Genomic DNA, 17,782 nt, shown 5'->3' with positions numbered 1-17,782 from the left:
ATGCAAACCCCTCTAGATTAAAGCAACAATCCTTTAATGAAACCTAAGAGATCCAACTGATTTTAACTGCACAGGATGAAGAACTAGCGGAAATGAAAAGAGCACCTCAAAGTTAAAAGGATAATAAAATCTGCAGCAGGAATACACCATTAAGCCAAATGGGCCACTTTGAATAGAGATGATTACATTTAATTTGCTCCAGATGTGACATTTATTGTGGAAAGAAAGTTACGCTCACTTTGAACCGTGGGCCTACACCTGGAACCACGTTTTTGTCACAATAACGATTCCATAACGGGATAGCAGATGTTCAACATGACTTATTGTATAAATATCATTTATCAATATTTTGTTACAAGTTGGCAAAACACAAAGCATATCTAAAAGTCTCTACAGAAGCATTTACTACTGCAATAAAGCTGGCTTGTCTCATGAGATACAGATACATCATTTTGTATAATTTGTTGGTTACTAAGTCAACTGTGCTGCCTGTCAAGTGACTCTCACAGACAATTACACTCAAAATGTTTTCAAGCCCACCATTGATTATCTTTCTCTAAAAACAGACACAGCTACTTTATGACATCACACTGTTACCCCAAACACATAAATCTCTTCTTCTTTTAGTTTTCTATGCAGTTTGTCGTTTTGGCAGCAGACATTAACACCATGATCACGGAGCACACCAAGCATGTTACAGCTATTGCATTAGAATGCTCTTAGAGATCCCACTTACTTACGCAAGGAAGTACCACGTGGTAACAAATGACTGACCTATATATCCCTGTAACAGCTTTTCAATACTGACTACTTCTAAGAAACACTTCACATGTTACTATTGTTTGTAAACTCTATATCTAACAGCAATTTCATAACATCTTACTTTCTAAGACTCATTTATGATTATTACACACGAATGAAGTGCCTATTAAATTGGTGAAGATGATCAACCTTGACCTCTAAACATGGGGTGTTTACACAACTTATTCCACTGGTACAACATACTGTCTAGGACTCGGAGTAGGATTCTGTCAAGTCTGTACAAAAGCTGCAATGGTATTTAGGCTAAAACAGTTTTTAACAACAAAATAAAATTTAAACATCTATTGGTTTTAAAAGGTGCATGACAGAGCCACATGAAAACTGTTCTGTAGCAGCTCTGCATGTTCCTTATTCAGTGCTCAGTTGATCACCAATAAATGGGCATGGACCTGTAAACCTTGTCAAAGTATGGCTCTGCCGAAATGGCACAGAGATATGCAGTAGCTTGGCTAGCTGTACATCTGAGCGATTAAGGTGGGTTCGAAAGCAGATGTGTGGCATTTCAATACTAACACAAGTCTCCATGAAATGCTGCTCATTATCATCGAGTCTACACCATCAAGTGGGCCCAACCTGTGCTGAACTGAAGATTAGGGTGACAACATTACGCTCCCCCCGTACCTTCTTTATGTCACTGTGCTCTTTATCTTCAGCAGGAAAGTGATGACTAAATTGATCAAAACAAGCCCTACAACAAAGCTGAGTGTAGTCCTTCACATTTTTTGTACATACATGGGCAAGTTTGAAAAAACCCCACACACACGTAGTACAGTATGTATATTCAGACCATGCAGACCAGACTGTGACCACATTTGGAGTGTGAGAAGAACATGAAGACTTGACACAAAGAGAGAGAGAGTGGTCCTCGATCGATCTTCTCCCCTCCCTGCCCGAGAGTGGGGGCGTCTGACTGATCAGCTCTTAAGATGGGGCTCAGTGAGCAGATGGGCCAGGCGGATGGCTCAGGGCTGACTCTGGACATGTTTTTTTATTTGCACACAAGAAAAAGACAATACAATACGATTACATTTTGGCCATTTAGCAGACACACTTATCCAGAGCGAATTACAGTTCCAGAAAATTAAAAGATAAATTAAAAGTGCATGTGCAGATGAGGGGAAAAAAACTACCTAAGGGGCTTGTAAAGCACATCCCCCTTTCAGATATTTATAGAAAAATAAAGAGTAGTAATGTAAAAAATCTATATATAAACTAATACTTACGAATAACACTGAGGGGCGGTTTCCCGGACACAGAATAAGCCTAGTCCTGAACTATAAAAGCATCTTCTATGGAAATTCCCCATTGAGTCTAAGACTAGGCGTACCAAAAAAACCATAAGATAGTGAATGTGGGGGAAAACTAACCTGTCTGGGCTGGGCTCACTTCTCCTGCAGCAGAGCTGAGATGTTGATGTTCCATCCAATGGCCTGCCGGTCGAAGCCACAACTGAACAGGTTACAGGAGGAGTTGTCCTCACACCAAGCTGAGCAGCACACCATGCGCCGGTGGCCCTGTGAAGAAACAGTCACATTAGTACACTAACGAACCAGAGGGGTATACTACAAAGCAGGATCAAAGAGTTAGCCAGTTAACTTTGATAAACAACCAGAAATAACTGTTGATTTTCTAGTTCATTAAGAAAGCTAAACGTATATATACACTGAGTGTACAAAACATTAGGAACATCTCCCTAATATTGAGTTGCACCCACTTTTTATTTTTTTGCCCTCAGAACAGCCTCAATTTGTCGGGGCACAGACTTTACAAGGTGTCGAAAGCGTTCCACAGGGATGCTGGCCCACATTGACTCCAATGCTTCCCACAGTTGTGTCAAGTTGGCTGGACGTCCTTTGGGTGGTGAACCATTCTTGATAAACTCGGGAAACTGTTGAGCGTGAAAATCCCAGCAGCGTTGCAGTTCTTGACACACAAACCGGTGCGCCTGGCACCTACTACCATACCCCATTCAAAGGCACTTAAATATTTTGTCTTGCCCATTCACCATCCGAATGGCACACATACACAATACATGTCTCAATTGTCTAAAGGCTTAAAAATCCTTTTTTAACCTGTCTCTGTCCCTTCATCTATTACTGAGGATAATAGTGGACGATATTGCCACTCCTATTTGCCATATCTTCAATTTAAGCCTACTAGAAAGTGTGTGCCCTCAGGCCTGGAGGGAAGCAAAAGTCATTCCCCTACTTAAGAATAGCAAAGCCCCCTTAACTGTCTCAAATAGCTAACCAATCAGCCTGTTACCAACCCTTAGTAAACTTTTGGAAAGAATTGTGTTTGACCATATAAAATGCTATTTTACAGTAAACAAATTGACAACAGACTTTCAGCACGCTTATAGGGAAGGACATTCAACAAGCACAGCACTTACACAAATGACTGATGATTGGCTGAGAGAAATTGATGATAAAAATTATGCGGGGCTGTTTTGTTAGACTTCAGTGCGGCTTTTGACATTTTCGATCATAGTCTGTTGCTGGAAAAACTTGTGTTATGGCTTTACACCCCCTGCTATATTGTGGATAAAGAGTTACCTGTCTAACAGAACACAGAGGGTGTTCTTTAATGGAAGCCTCTACAACAAAATCCAGGTAGAATCAGGAATTCCCCAGGGCAGCTGTCTAGGCCCCTTACTTTTTTCAATCTCTACTAACGACATGCCACTGGCTTTGCGTAAAGCCAGTGTGTATATGTATGCGGATGACTCAACACTATACACGTCAGCTACCACAGCGACTGAAATGACAGCAACACTTAAAGAGCTGCAGTTAGTTTCAGAATGGGTGGCAAGGAATAAGTTACTCCTAAATATTTCAAAAACTAAAAGCATTGTATTTGGGACAAATCATTCACTAAACCCTAAACCTCAACTAAATCTTGTAATGAATAATGTGGAAATTGAGCAAGTTGAGGAGACTAAATTGCTAGGAGTAACCCTGGATTGTAAACTGTCATGGTCAAAACATATTGACACAACAGTAGCTAAGATGGGGAGAAGTCTGTCTATAATAAAGCGCTGCTCTGCATTCTTAACAGCACTATCAACAAGGCAGGTCCTACAGGCCCTAGTTTTTGTTGCACCTGGACTACTGTTCAGTCGTGTGGTCAGGTGCCACAAAGAGGAACTTAGGAAAATTGCAATTGGCTCAGAACAGGGCAGCACAGCTGGCCCTTGGATGTACACAGAGAGCTAACATTAATAATATGCATGTCAATCTCTCCTGGCTCAAAATGGAGGAGAGATTGACCTCATCACTACTTGTATTTGTGAGAGGTATTGACATGTTGAATGCACCAAGCTGTCTGTTTGAACTACTGGCACACAGCTCGGACACCCATGCATACCCCACAAGACATGCCACCAGAGGTCTCTTCACAATCCCCAAGTCCAGAACAGACTATGGGAGGCGCACAGTACTACATAGAGCCACGACTACATGGAACTATTCCACATCAAGCAACTCATGCCAGCAGTAAAATTAGATTTTTTAAAAACAGATAAAAATACACCTTATGGAACAGCGGGGACTGTGAAGCACCACACACATAGACACATGCATACAAACACACGATAACATACACACATATACACATGGATTTTGTGTTATAGATATGTAGTAGTAGAGTAGAGGCCTGAGGGCACACACTTAATATGTTGTGAAATCTGTTATGAATGTATTGTAATGCTTTTAAAATGTATAAGTGCCTTCATTTTGCTGGACCCCAGGAAGAGTACCTTGGCAGTAGCTAATGGGGGTCCATAATAAATACAAATCTACACTGATTGAAGTGGATTTAACAAGTGACATCAATAACGGATCATAGCTTTCACCTGGTCAGTCTACGTCATGGAAAGAGCAGGTGTTCCTAATGTTTTGTACACTCAGTGTATGTTTTGGGTTGTTGAGTCAATTAGACCAAGCACATTTCAAGTGTATAAAAAAACCTTTTAAAAAAACAGGATATTTATGCAAGTTAGCTGGCTAACTACTTGATCCTACTTTGTAGTATACCCCTCAGGGTCTTATTCACTAGGAAGTAAACTTGTCGAAACATTGAGGGACCTACCTGAATTTGTCCAATAACAAATATGCTTGTTTTTTGTGTCAAAATGTTTGCTTACGGTGCAAACATTTTGCTACAGTGTAAACTAATGAATATGACCCTGACTTATTATATGCTACTATATAAATATCCAGCCTACTGTATAGATCACTACATCCACTACAGATGCAGATTATACTAGAAATATACTAGATGAAAAATTTTATGTATTTGCTGCCTCTGTGTGTTGGTGCTGGTTACCTGTCTGTTGCTGTGTGGGAGTCGAGCCAGCCGCACTCCTGACATGTCAAACAGCCGAACTTGTCGATTGTCGTGAGGAAGAGCAATGATTCTTTGATTCACCGACACGCTTATCCTGTAAGAAGTAAGTAGTTCAAAGTACAGTAAAAGGTTAGGCTTCAAAACACACATTTTTATTGAACCTTCTAAAAACATAATTCCCAGTAACATATTTTGATTCTTTGGCTCACCTACATGCTCATCCTGAAATATAACTTTCATTCTTAAATACCAGTCTTGACAGGTACAAACTAATACTTGCCTACTATCTCAATTTGAAACTCCTCTCTCTCACCTATTGACTGCAGAGTCTGTGCGGATGGTTGCTATGGGTGACCTCATGTTCTTGAGGTCCCAGACCTTGACGGTGCGGTCGTCACTCCCAGACACCACGTTGTCCCCCACAGTGAACACTGCTGACGTCACCGTGCTGGAGACGCATGACATGGTGGAAGAGAGTTATTACATTTACATTTTAGTAGACGGTCTTATCCAGAGCGACTTACAGTAGTTCATTCATACATTTTTGTACTGGCCCCCCATGAGAATTGAACCCACAACCCTGGCATTGAAAGTGCATTGCTCTACCAACTGAGCCACACGGGACTACATGGGACTTCTTCAAAATAGTAATTCACTTGCTTTGCTTGCTCTTTGGGGTCTAGGCCAGATTACTGGAAAGCACTTAGTGAGAACTGTTGACGTTAAAAGGGCTTTATGAAATTAACGAGATTGAAGTTGATTGAATCAACCACACACTGATGTTGTCCTAGTGAGGGAACCCTGACAACTAATATCCTAGGGACTCAGGATTTTTACACTTAGTATTTCAGTAAGCTAGGGTTGCAAAGGGAGGGTATATTACTGGAAATGTTCTAAGTTTACCAATAAACTACCAGAATGTTGGTAGCTTTCAAGGATCACAAAACATCTAGTGGCCCTTTTCGGTAATTCAGATTATCACAGGTGTCTATAATTATCTCTGACCCTCTGTGTGGCCTTATCACATGTACATATATGAAATAATTAAATAAGATTAAAAATATATATATAGAATGACAAAGCTGTAAAACATTATCCTAATATAAACCATCAACTTAGTGAAAACCATTGGTGTTTAATATAAGGGTTTCAGCATGCAAATTTTTTTTTTTACACTTGTATTTATTTTATTATGTCAATATGTCTTTGTTGTAAATGTTTTGGCGCTAAAACGGTGGAAGTTGTGAAGAAAAGTCAATAGTTGGAAGAGTTGCAGAGTTAAATGAAAATAAAGCCATTGTTGATTAGATGCTTTTTTCATTAATTAGGCTATTTCCTCTTGAACCATATGGTCCATCTACTAGAAACTCATGGTAAATATGGACACACATATCAAAAATGAATACTATGTGATTTAAAAAAAGTTTTTCAAGTATAAATTACCAAAGTTAACATAGATTGCCATCGATTACCTGTTAATTACCCAAATTACAGAAGATTCCGGTAGTTTTGCAACCCTAGATAAAGTCAATTTGCAGTATGAGAGGAATACCTAGATATTTACTACAAACACACAGATGCTGTCTTGGTGGGAATATTTGAGGCCTGAAGGTCACCAGCTACTTCATTCACTTGACTGACTCATGTATCACGGTATCATTTGTTATGGATACTAATGGCTGATTAGCTGTGCCCTCATCCGCTACTCTTGGCAGACCAAATCTAGCCCCTGTAATCTAAACAGACACATTGATAATGACTACGAATTAATGTCTAATTAATGTCATTCATACGTGTGGCGAGATGCTTTCTGCATTAATTTTGTAGGGGTGCTACTGACAGACTGAACGAGTGGATGAGGGGTCTCTGAGGACCCACAGGCAGAAGGTGGTGTGTGTGTGTGCGACTCACTCGGTGTGTCCCTGGAACACGTTGACAGAGTGGATGGAGGGGTCTCTGAAGTCCCACAGACGGAAGGTGGTGTCTCTGGACGAGGTGACCACCAGACGCTGGGTGGGGTGGGTACAGCAATGGGTCAGCTCCTGGTCGTGGCCTGGACACGCACGCATGCAAGCACGCACACACACACAGAGGTGAGGTAGAGATATACGGCAGAGCACACATTAAGGGGTAGTTTCCCATTGATAGGTTAAGCCTATTCCTGGACTAAAGAGCATTTTCAATAGAGATTCTCCATTGCGCTTGCTTTTTAATCCAGAACTAGGCTTAATCTGTGTCCCAGAAACCGGCCCTAAGAGAACGGCTGGCTCGTACCAGTGAGAGAGTGGACGAGCTCAGATGTCTCCACGTCGTACAGGTTGGCAGCCCGGTCCCAGGAGGCGGTGACCACCTGCTTGCCCCCCACCAGCCAGTCTGCAGCGATGACAACCCCCTGGTGGCTCCTGAGGGTAGTGGAAGCCATGCGGATGGAGGGACACTCGTTAGGGCCGTCACCGTCCCCGTCAGCCTCATCCTTATCTGAGAAGTCTATGTCGTCGTCACAGGGCGTCTGCTGTGGAATCGGAGACAGACGCAGATACAGATGCACATACCACAGACACACACACACACACAGAGATCAGCATTTAGAACTAGACATTTGTAGATGCAGTGGGATAGAAGAGATATGGTTTTGAGAAGCTTACACTGATGTCAGCTACAGGCTGTGGGGTGGGCAACTGCACCATGTATCTCCAGATATGGGCTGTCTGGTCACCAGATGCTGTGGACAGAGCAGAAAGAGGCCTCAAAAACACTTCCAAACAATAGACATCTGAACATACATTGGACTAAAATGTGTTTTTCTGACAATTGTGGACATTGAGCAAAAGCTCCTTACCTGTAAGAGCCATTTGTTCCGTGGGATGGAACTTGATAGAGTTAACTGGAAAGAAACAAATATAGGAGGTATTTGTTCATATAGATATTGATGAATAGCCTCCACAATAAAAGTTTGGGCCCATCCCAAATTGCACCCTATTCCCTACACAGTACACTACTTTTGACCAGGGCCCCATAGTGCTCTGGTCAAAAGTAGTGCACTATATAGGGAATAGGGTGCCATTTGGGACGCCCTATACGAATAATTTAGACCAGTCGTCATGACTACACATTGCATGGATCAAATAAAGAAAGCATTTTACCTGATCCTGCATGACCCACATACTTCAGGAGGCACTTTCCGGTCTCGATGCTCCATAGCATGGCACTGTGATCTGTGGACAGACACGTGGTGTACACACACAGTGGCTTAGAATAGTAGGCGTCATTTAGACATTTAGGCCATGCTAGCTTCATACTGTAATCATTTGTGATTCTCAAATGGCACCCTATTTCCAATATAAAGCACTACTTTTGACCAGTAGCACTATGGGCCTTGGTCAAAAGTATTGCACTAAATAGGGAATAGCATGCCATTTGGGATGCAAATCATGAGTCCTTCAGTTCGCACTGCCTTCATACTGTAATCATTGACAAATTACATTTGCCCCCTTTTAGTGTATTAAAAGCACAATATGCTCTCCGATCTGAAAGCAATAATTGCTAGACCTTATGATTGCATGATCACAACCCGAACACGCACCTGTTAAATTGATTGAATATTAAACCAAACTCTGCAGTGCATTTTAAAGCGCTATCAGGCTAAACATTACTGTGACTCACTAAGATGATTGTTAGTCTTGGGCCAGGAGGACGATAAGGCTAGTAGTCAAGACATTGGGATGTACTGTAGCTAGCTAGGCATGCAAAATACTGGAAACTTCCTAGAAATCCTAGGTTTTCCCAAAGTCCTGGTGGGAGGTTTATAGATTTCCTACTTATTTTCTCCTGATTCCAGGAATCTTCCAACCAGGATTTCTTTAAAACCAGGGAATTTGAGGAAATGTACTGTAATTTTGCAACCCTACCACGATGGCATTGGGATGTACTGTAGCAATCTACCTGCCGACGCTGTGCCCAGCACCACGGGCTGTGTCCTGGTGACACTCAGGTCCCATATGCCATCCCTGTGGCCTACATACTCCTTGACCAGCTGGCACACGGCTCTGGACGTGGTGGCTTTAAAACTGGAGACTATCTGAAGGGAAGCAGACAGGAGATGGTGTTAACACACAGGTGAATGAAGAGGAGGAAGCACAATGAAAGCAGGGAGGGACAGCAGCACTGGGTGGGTGGGGGTCATAGGGTCATTAGGGCTCCAGTCAGTCAGCATGATACCTCTGCGATGGCTAAGAAGCTTAGGTTGTTTTAGTCCATGTCCAAAATGGCACCATATTCCCTATATAGTGCACTTCTTTAGGGCTCTGGTCAAAAATAGTGCACTATATTAGCAAATAGGGTGCCATTTGGGACACAATCATCATTATTTATTTACTCACATCACCTCAGTATCATGTTGGGGACACAATCAATATGCGTCATTAATCAAAACTGATTTTAAATGCAAAGCTGTGAAAGAATGAAGAGGGGATGAATAATATATGAAGCAATATTAGGTTAAATAAAACAAAACCCTTCAAATAACAATAGTGAAATGATTATCATCAGTCAGTATCCATGTTTACATCTAAAATGGAAATAAAACAAGTTGGACTTCTGGGAGTGGCAGGTCTTTGAAACAAATCACTAAATACGTTCCCACTGTAAAAGCATGAGGGGATAAAGTAACAGGTCAGTTATCTCACCAAAATAATTAAACATACAAAAACAGGGCTTTCCTAAAATTCCCAGGTTTTCCAGAAATCCCAGTTGAAAGATTCCCAGATTCAGGAGGGAATAACCAAGAAATCCAGAATCCTCCAACCAGTATTTCTGGAAAACCTGAATATTGCAACCACATACAAAAAACACAAAATCATCCTTGAGAAAACTATGGAAATTAAAGTGGAAATTCAACATTATGTGAACTTTCGTAAACATATAGGCCTAGTAACAGCATAATAACACGATGGAAGACCAAAATGTTATTCACAACTTTGATGTGTTGAGTTGCAGTTAGTTTTCAGTGGTTGGTTGGTTGTTTGTAAGCACAGAGCAAGCCAAAAGCACAGCAGTCTATCCACACATAACAGCAGCAGCTCTGGGTCTCTCTGGGCTGCACAGATAAAACCTCTGCAGATACAGTAGCTGAGGGTGTCTCAGACGGCACCCTATTTCCTATATAATGCACTACATTTGACCAGAGCCATTTGGGACGCTGCCTGAGGCTTTGATGCGAGATACATGCGACAGTGCACTACAAAATAAATTACTATGAAATCATTTGAGAAAAAATTAACTTCAGGACTAACATACATATAGACATTCAAAATGTTTGCAGGTCTGATTTAATACACAGTTCCTATGAAACAGGATAAGTCACATGCATTTTAAGGTGTGCATAAACTAAATGAAGCACTATTAACAGTCAGTAGTGAATGGTGGCCATAGGAAAGATAGCAGTGCAGTTTATACTCAGAGCTGTTAAGGATTACAGAATCTGTTTAGATGTAACACTGGCGTAACATGCTATATTTAACCATTAGGCAACAGGAAGTGTGTTAGATACCGCAAAGCATCGCTAAATCAGCTGGTAGAAACTGGCCAAGTATCTATGGCACCCTGACCCCGTTTATGGAGTATAGCCTATTCAGACAGTTGATGGTCTGCAATGAGCATATCAAATTGGTGCTCGTTTTACATCAGTAATCATCAACATTTCAAGAAAAGATTAGAGTTTGCTTGAAGCCATCCAAGTGCCATTTCTGAAAATGACATATAGATCATACATTTTTTAACATTGAATGCAATGAATGCACTGTATAAAAGCATACATTGAAAAGAGCAAGTGATCAGCCTACCTTAGTAATGTGTGTGAATAATAAGAATATGCCATTTAGAAGACACTTTTATCCAAAGCGACTTACAGTTATGTGTGTATACATTTTATGTACTGGTGGTCCAGGGAATCAAACCCACTATCCTGGCGTTGCAAGCACCATGCTCTACCAACTGAGCTACAGAGGAATAGGCTAGTTCTTTCCAGTAATGAGATTGTGTGACTCTGGCTACAGCTGAAAACCAATGGGCTTATGCTCAACGAGGTAAAACCAAGCTGTTCCTGACAGACCATCACACTGTTGCCATGATAGCGGCTACTTCAAATAAGAGTCTAATCGCAGTAACTGTGGTAGTTTTTTTTCTACTAAATGACTAAAACATAAATGATAGAAAGAGCACAATATAAAATCAGTCATTGCACTGACTGTGAAACAAAACAAGGCCCACAAATGCTCTTTCATCTAAAACCATTAGTCATTAAAGGGATACTGCGAGATTCTGGAAATTGTACAGGAAGTCTACAGGTACGCTAGCGTATGCTACTGTACCTGTAGACTTCCAGTCATTGCACTAACGCTAGTTAGCATTGGCTCATGAAACTACCTCAACTTACTTCATACTGCACGCAGAGACGTAAAAATGCGAGAATCTCAGAGTATCCCTTTAAGACATTGAAGATGAAGGCATTTCACAGAGATCTTGTCAGCCTTTCGGCCTAAGTGCTTGACAGCTTGGAAATCCAATGCAAATCCATTTTAGTGAATGAAGAAACAAACAAAAAAACTAAATGTGTAGCCTTAATTGCTTAGAAAGCTTTGGTTAGTGAAATATATCAATTAGTGTCTTTAATGTGTCTCACTGAAATTAGTCTATAAAACAACAAGTCATACATTTCAATCACCAAGTGTGTTGGAGATGGTGCATCAGCCCCATGGATGGGCTGCTCATGCATAGTGGTGGGGGGACACGGGGGAAATTAATAACCTTTTACCCATGAGTCGCCACCCCACAACTCCACAATGTTCCCCACAGTGAAGGTGGGAAGAGGTCCATCACCTACTTTGCCATGGAAAGAATGTGAGCGCTATGGCACAGGTAAAAAATATAAATAAATTGACAATATGACCACTTTCATATCTCTTGTTCAATGAAAACTTCACATACAGCACAAACCTTAAAGCGATTGTATTTTAAATGAATATATCCTTAGATCCATTTCCTCAAAAATAAATACAATTTTCATATAAGATTGTGTTTCAATAGAACAGTGGCCTTTCTCCCCTCTAAGTCACCCCTTTGCCGAAACAATTATTGTAAATAGCGAACAACTAGATTGTAAGTAGTGCTGAGCAATTAGTGTTTGGCTTATGGATCGATTATTTTTTTAAAGAATCACGGTTTTTGATTTCGATTATGTTTTTTAAACATGAAATGCACTTATGTATTATGTGGGTTGAATGTTGTAACAGAATAAAACTATTAATACAGGTATCATGATGGTAGTGACTGCCAATTACTGTTCATCACTTATTAACCATCATTTATTTACATTACTTATCTTTAATAAAATGTCTCAATTGTTGTGTATATTACATTTGATGACTATTATTTCCTTCCAAGTAATCATCTCTATAGAGCTGCTGCCTATGCTGTCTGACAAAATCACTATTTTAGTAGTTCTTCAAAGTAAATAAGGCATAGTTTTATAACTGCTGAGTACCAACTAAGAATCACTGAAATCATGTATTTAGAGATACCTCACGAAGCAACTGCCTCTATCCCTCTTGATCACACATTATTCTGTCTCTTCTCTCTCCATGTCTACCCACACTAACCTAACGTAGCAGGCGTAAAAGAAACACAGACCAGACAAGTAGGTGCACAATGGATTATGGTCATTGTAGTTAATTACCACGTTTTCTGAGCTAAACTATGTAGAATATTGGCCTGTTGCAAACTACAACTCCCTACTTCATCACACAGTTTGGGCTTGATCAGATCTCTAGAGAAACTGCACAATGTGCGCATTGAGCTCACAGAAAAAACCTGAAAGAAATCAAATTCAAATAGTTTAACCCACTTGAGTCAATTAGTTGTTTTAAAACCGAAAAAATAACCGACATTTCAGTTAAATCGCTCAGCACTAGTTGTAGGTACTCAACAATATTAGCCCTTTTCTTTGAATCGTCATGCAAGCCAGAGATAAAGATAAGACATTTTACCTTGCTTGTAGATGCCTTATAAGTGGTCTTCAGTTTTTGTGAAAGTTGACTTGTGCTATGACTTGCTGCGAGTAAAGAGAGAGCACATTATGAGAACAGAATAAGAAGTCAGTGAAGTCTCTAATCAAAATATTGTGGATCCCTATGTAATTTTCTTTATTTGGCATTAAGGCCCTTCACAGCGGTATTAACATGTGTTGAACATAAATAATGCTAAACTATCTAACATGTCAAAGGAAATTCTACTGTCTCAAACCTTTTGTTTTAAGTGCCCCCTTTGTCAAGTCTCCCCCATCGATGGTTTGTCCTTCAGCTGTCAAACGATCGTTCAGGGTTTCAATCTCTCTACGCACTGCAAAATAATAGAAATCATAATGAGTGATTCTGACAGCAATGAGATTATCAAACATATCAATCAACACATTTTCACATATGGTTAGTGGTGTACACAGAGTGAAATCCTACTAAGTGACATCCACTCCAATGATGACCATGCATAAAAACCAATAGAAATGTTATCCACCAATCCGTGTGCTATACTTACACTCAATGTTTTCAATGTAGAGGTTTTCAAACTCCCTCTCGATCTGGCCAAACAGGTCCAAAAGATTGCTCCTCAAAGACAATGGCAGTTTGGAATCCTGCAGAAGCATAAATGGGGGAGAAATTGATAATTTTAATATTTTTTGTGAAATAGGAAAGAGAACTGAATAATTCACCCTTTGGTTTATAATGAGACCAATACTTCAAACCCAACATGTGTGGGCCCTAGTGATATAATAGCAAACTATTAAGCATAATCTTCCTGCAAGACAATGCTGAAAAAATTATCATTTACTAGTGCTAAGGGGACTGTAACCCAGTGTTTCCCCTATATTCATTTAGCAGCGGCGGCTGACCGCAGCTAAATTATTGCCACCGCTGCAAAAAATATGTACTTTTTAAAATATATATACATGTATATATTTATTTATACCGAGACACGCTTTTAAATGGATAGTCATTGGCTCAATGACTGGAAGTCTATGGGAACAGATAGCGTGTCATTGCACTAGTAGCAATGCACCACCCTCCCCTCACCACTACTACCCTTGCCACCACTGCAAAAAAATATATAGAAGCAACACTGCAACCAAACACTCAAGGGTGAAGATAGGGACACTAACACAGACAACTAAATATCAATGTTGTACCACTACACAAGGACAATATATTATGTGTTGCGGAAGGATGTCAGAACCACAACAAATGGTCTTGATTCTCTGTTACATTCCTTTTAACGCACACATTTTCATTCTACGAGAGCACTGATGTGAACTGAAGAGCCTAGTGTGACAAGAGCACAGTCTGTCCAGGGCCTAACACATACAGGCCCAGCTTTTTTTAAAGGATTTTAGAGTGCTCTTTGCATTCGCAGGCTAACAGTAACAAGCCCTGATGCAGCTGGAGAAAGGACAAGTACCAATACGCCACAATGCTCAAATAAACAGCAAAACAGGCTGGGGTAGTCTAGTTTAAAGAGTAGGCTATTGCTCAGGGGGGAATTTGATGGAACTTGTATAGCATGGAGAGATTTGCAATACTGAAAACAGATTTTCTGGATAGGAGCACAGAGCATGTTGAATGAAGCTTGCTGTAGATTTAAAGGGATGAAGCTTGCTGTAGATTTAAAGGGATACTTCGGGATTTTTCCCCGGAGTCAGATGAACTTGCGGACACCATTTTTATGTCTCTGTGTCCAGTATGAAAGAAGTTAGAGTTAGTTTTACAAGCCAATGCTAACTTGCATTAGCGTAGATACCCATAGACTTCCAGTCATTTCGCTAACGCTAGCGCACACTGCACGCAGAGACATAAAAATGGTATGCACGAGTTCATCGGACTCTGAGGAAGTAGATAAAGAGCCTCATTGCCAAAATCCCTTTAATAGAACTGAGCGTTTTGGCAAGGGGAAAGGAAATGCATAGTGTGTGAACGAACCTAGGGAGAGAGAACACTAAAACATTACACCTAAACTATTTAGTATGCTATTGAGAAGGTACTCTACATTCTGGCACAGCTGCAGTGTTTCTAAACACCTAACTTACCTCAGGTTTCAAATAGTGACGCAGATTATCAGCAGATTTAGACTAATCAAAGTAGCCAGAGAAAAAACAAAAAAGTTGGATTAAGTGGTTTGCCCCATGTCCCGAATAATTTAAGAGAAAGATTAATTATTCCTCTGAAGTAATGCTATATGCTACCACAATAATAGCTGAAAACATACTCTACTATGAAAAAGGCATACTGAAAAAGGCTAGAGGCATTTTACAGTTGCTCCCCTTAATTATCTGGGCATCCCCTTAATGATCAGACATAGAATTTATCTTAATCTGTTTGTTCAGTGTTGCAGTGTAGAAAGCCTGAAGACAATGAAGCAATAAGGCCTAGGGGGTGTGGTCTTAAGCACGACGCAACACGGAGTGCCTGGATACAGCCCTTAGCTTTGGTATATTGGTCATATACCACAACCCCCGAGGTGCCTTATTGCTATTATAAACTGGTTACCAACAAAATTAGAGCAGTAAAAATAAATGTTTTGTCATACCCGGCTCAAGCCACCCAGTTTATAATAGCTAACATAGAACTAAGATAATTGAATAAACAATTCCACAACAATATCTACATTAACTTACTACTTGGATTACAACAACTGTCTACTAAATCACATTTTAGGCTAATTTATATTTTCTGTTAAGGGAAAGTATATTTAGGCTGTTTCATCTCATGTAGTCTAATCCATAACTAAAAATGTATCATTTAACTGAATATGTTCTGTTCTTCTAACTGCATCCATACACTTTATATCATATAATTGACTCAACTAAGTGATGTTTAAATAGATTAGCTTGAGTCCATGTGCATCACTTGGTCAGGGACAGAAGAGAACACACTGATTCTGATGGTTAAACAGCACAACAGCATTTCATGCTCTCTAAACTGATGGACCACAGTGTAAAGGGATTAGGCCTACTTTAGACTAGTGAACCTATTGGTGCAAACCACAGTGCCATTAGTGCACCCAAAATAAGAACACAACTACCACAGACATGTGGATTGCCTCATTCTATTCTATACCATTTTGGATAGGAAAATCAGATAGGAAAATCTCTCTAGTCATGTTGACAACATTCAGCCGGACAAAAGCAAATGAAAACTCGACTACTCTGTGTATTGTTCTCAGGCTCCCCCCAGCCCAGTCCTCACCTGTCCCTCCAACATCTCCCTCTGTAAACCTGAGCGCTCCTGCTCGGTGCTGTTGGTCCGGCGGATGGACAGACTGTGGGACTTGCGCTTCTGCTTGGCCTGGCGAGAGGCTGCACTGCTTCCACTTTCGACAGGCATCCCTCCTCATAGACCCCCAACCTTCCTATGTGAAACTGTGAAAGAGGAAGCAGAGTACATGGATAGAATGATTAGTTATATTAGTTTGGCGCTATTACAGAGGTCTTTACACAAGGCCCTATACATACTAAGAAATAATACGTCTTTCTTAGTCAGTATGGCCAAAGATTGCGGTATATATTGACGCCTTTGGAGGTGTTCAGGTACACATACACCACAACATACAAACAGTATCTTCATCTTCACAGCTCCCATGGGCATCCAGACATTGTCATTGATTTAAAGAGGCCATCTTGAGGACTCTGAACATGTCTGACAGTTACTGGAGTCATCATTTTAAAAAATTGAATAGCTGAAAGGTTAGATTAACTTCATATTATGATTGATAATAACTATGTGACGTCAGCATGTCAATCTTGGAATCATGTTGCCCTTGAAGGGGTGTGTGAAGGACTGATGTCAGCAAAGAAAAGGTTCAACGAATGTGAAACAATACATACTAACAAACGTTACTGCAAGCTAACAATTACTGTTGATGAAGATTAACCTAAACACAATCCCTGTCAAGCCACCCTGCCTGATCCCCCTAGTAAACTTAGCTAACTAGCCAGACTAGCTAGCTGTCAAACATAACTACCTAGCTAGCTAGTTATGAAGCTAAAGAACTAATGCAAACCACCATAGCTGACAAAAATGTATTGATATCACTGAGGTGACAAACCAAGACTGTGCACTAACTAGCTATTTTGCACAAAATGTACACCCCAATTGACAAGAAAAAAAATTGGTACGGTGCGACCTACTACGACGCTAACTAGTTAGCAAACGTTAGCTGAATTGACGTAGCTAGTTAGCGAGCTAGCAGAGAAACGTGAACATACTTACATACAAGACTACAAATTCAAGTATTTGTTACAAGTTGCTCTGAAATTTATTCTGCGATAGACCATTTTGCCATTTTCTACGAGAAAAAATATTTACTGAGATTCTTGTTGACGTCTAACTACCCTTCTTTTGACCGTCTATGTAGCTACCCACTGTCAAACTGATAGCAGCTGACTGACTGGCCTTGTCGTTTCATCCAGGCCACCGAAGGAAGTTACGCCCACTTCCGGGTCCATTCCCCAATGTTAGTTTTTTAACTATGATTTTAAACATTCCACTTTGGCCAAGCCCCATGAGTCATA

General features: G+C 40.4%; 1 protein-coding gene across 2 annotated transcripts; it reads right to left on the bottom strand.

Moving 5' to 3' along the window:
* Positions 1–13: 13 nt before the first annotated feature.
* Positions 14–17,682, bottom strand: LOC121580878 (WD repeat-containing protein 37). Of its 2 annotated transcripts, none has more exons than XM_041895996.2 (15): positions 17,481–17,682; positions 16,458–16,630; positions 13,756–13,852; positions 13,468–13,563; positions 13,212–13,276; positions 9,112–9,247; positions 8,313–8,384; positions 8,009–8,053; positions 7,815–7,891; positions 7,444–7,681; positions 7,081–7,222; positions 5,483–5,617; positions 5,149–5,263; positions 2,190–2,336; positions 14–1,796 (listed from the first exon to the last, which is right to left on the bottom strand). In XM_041895996.2, the coding sequence occupies exons 2-14, from the start codon at positions 16,593–16,595 to the stop codon at positions 2,205–2,207; spliced, it is 1,488 nt and encodes a 495-aa protein (XP_041751930.1). In that variant the 5' UTR covers positions 16,596–16,630; positions 17,481–17,682; the 3' UTR covers positions 14–1,796; positions 2,190–2,204. The 2 variants fall into 2 exon arrangements, with proteins under 2 accessions (XP_041751930.1, XP_041751931.1); XM_041895997.2 differs by having other exon boundaries at positions 7,444–7,678.
* Between the last annotated feature and the right edge of the window lie 100 nt (positions 17,683–17,782).

This window comes from Coregonus clupeaformis, chromosome 14, assembly GCF_020615455.1.
Source record: "Coregonus clupeaformis isolate EN_2021a chromosome 14, ASM2061545v1, whole genome shotgun sequence".
In the NCBI taxonomy this organism is placed as follows: domain Eukaryota; kingdom Metazoa; phylum Chordata; class Actinopteri; order Salmoniformes; family Salmonidae; genus Coregonus; species Coregonus clupeaformis.
Note: the sequence above shows the minus strand (reverse complement) of the source record. Positions and strands in the feature narration are given on the sequence as shown.

Coding starts and splice junctions, on each gene's coding strand:
- LOC121580878 (XM_041895996.2), bottom strand. CDS start 16,595: ATGCCTGTCGAAAGTGGAAGCAGTGCAGCCTCTCGCCAGGCCAAGCAG. Junction 8,054..8,312: donor TGTGGGTCATGCAGGATCAG/GTAAAATGCTTT, acceptor GTTTCTTTCCAG/TTAACTCTATCAAGTTCCAT. Junction 7,223..7,443: donor GCTCGTCCACTCTCTCACTG/GTACGAGCCAGC, acceptor GTGCGTGTCCAG/GCCACGACCAGGAGCTGACC.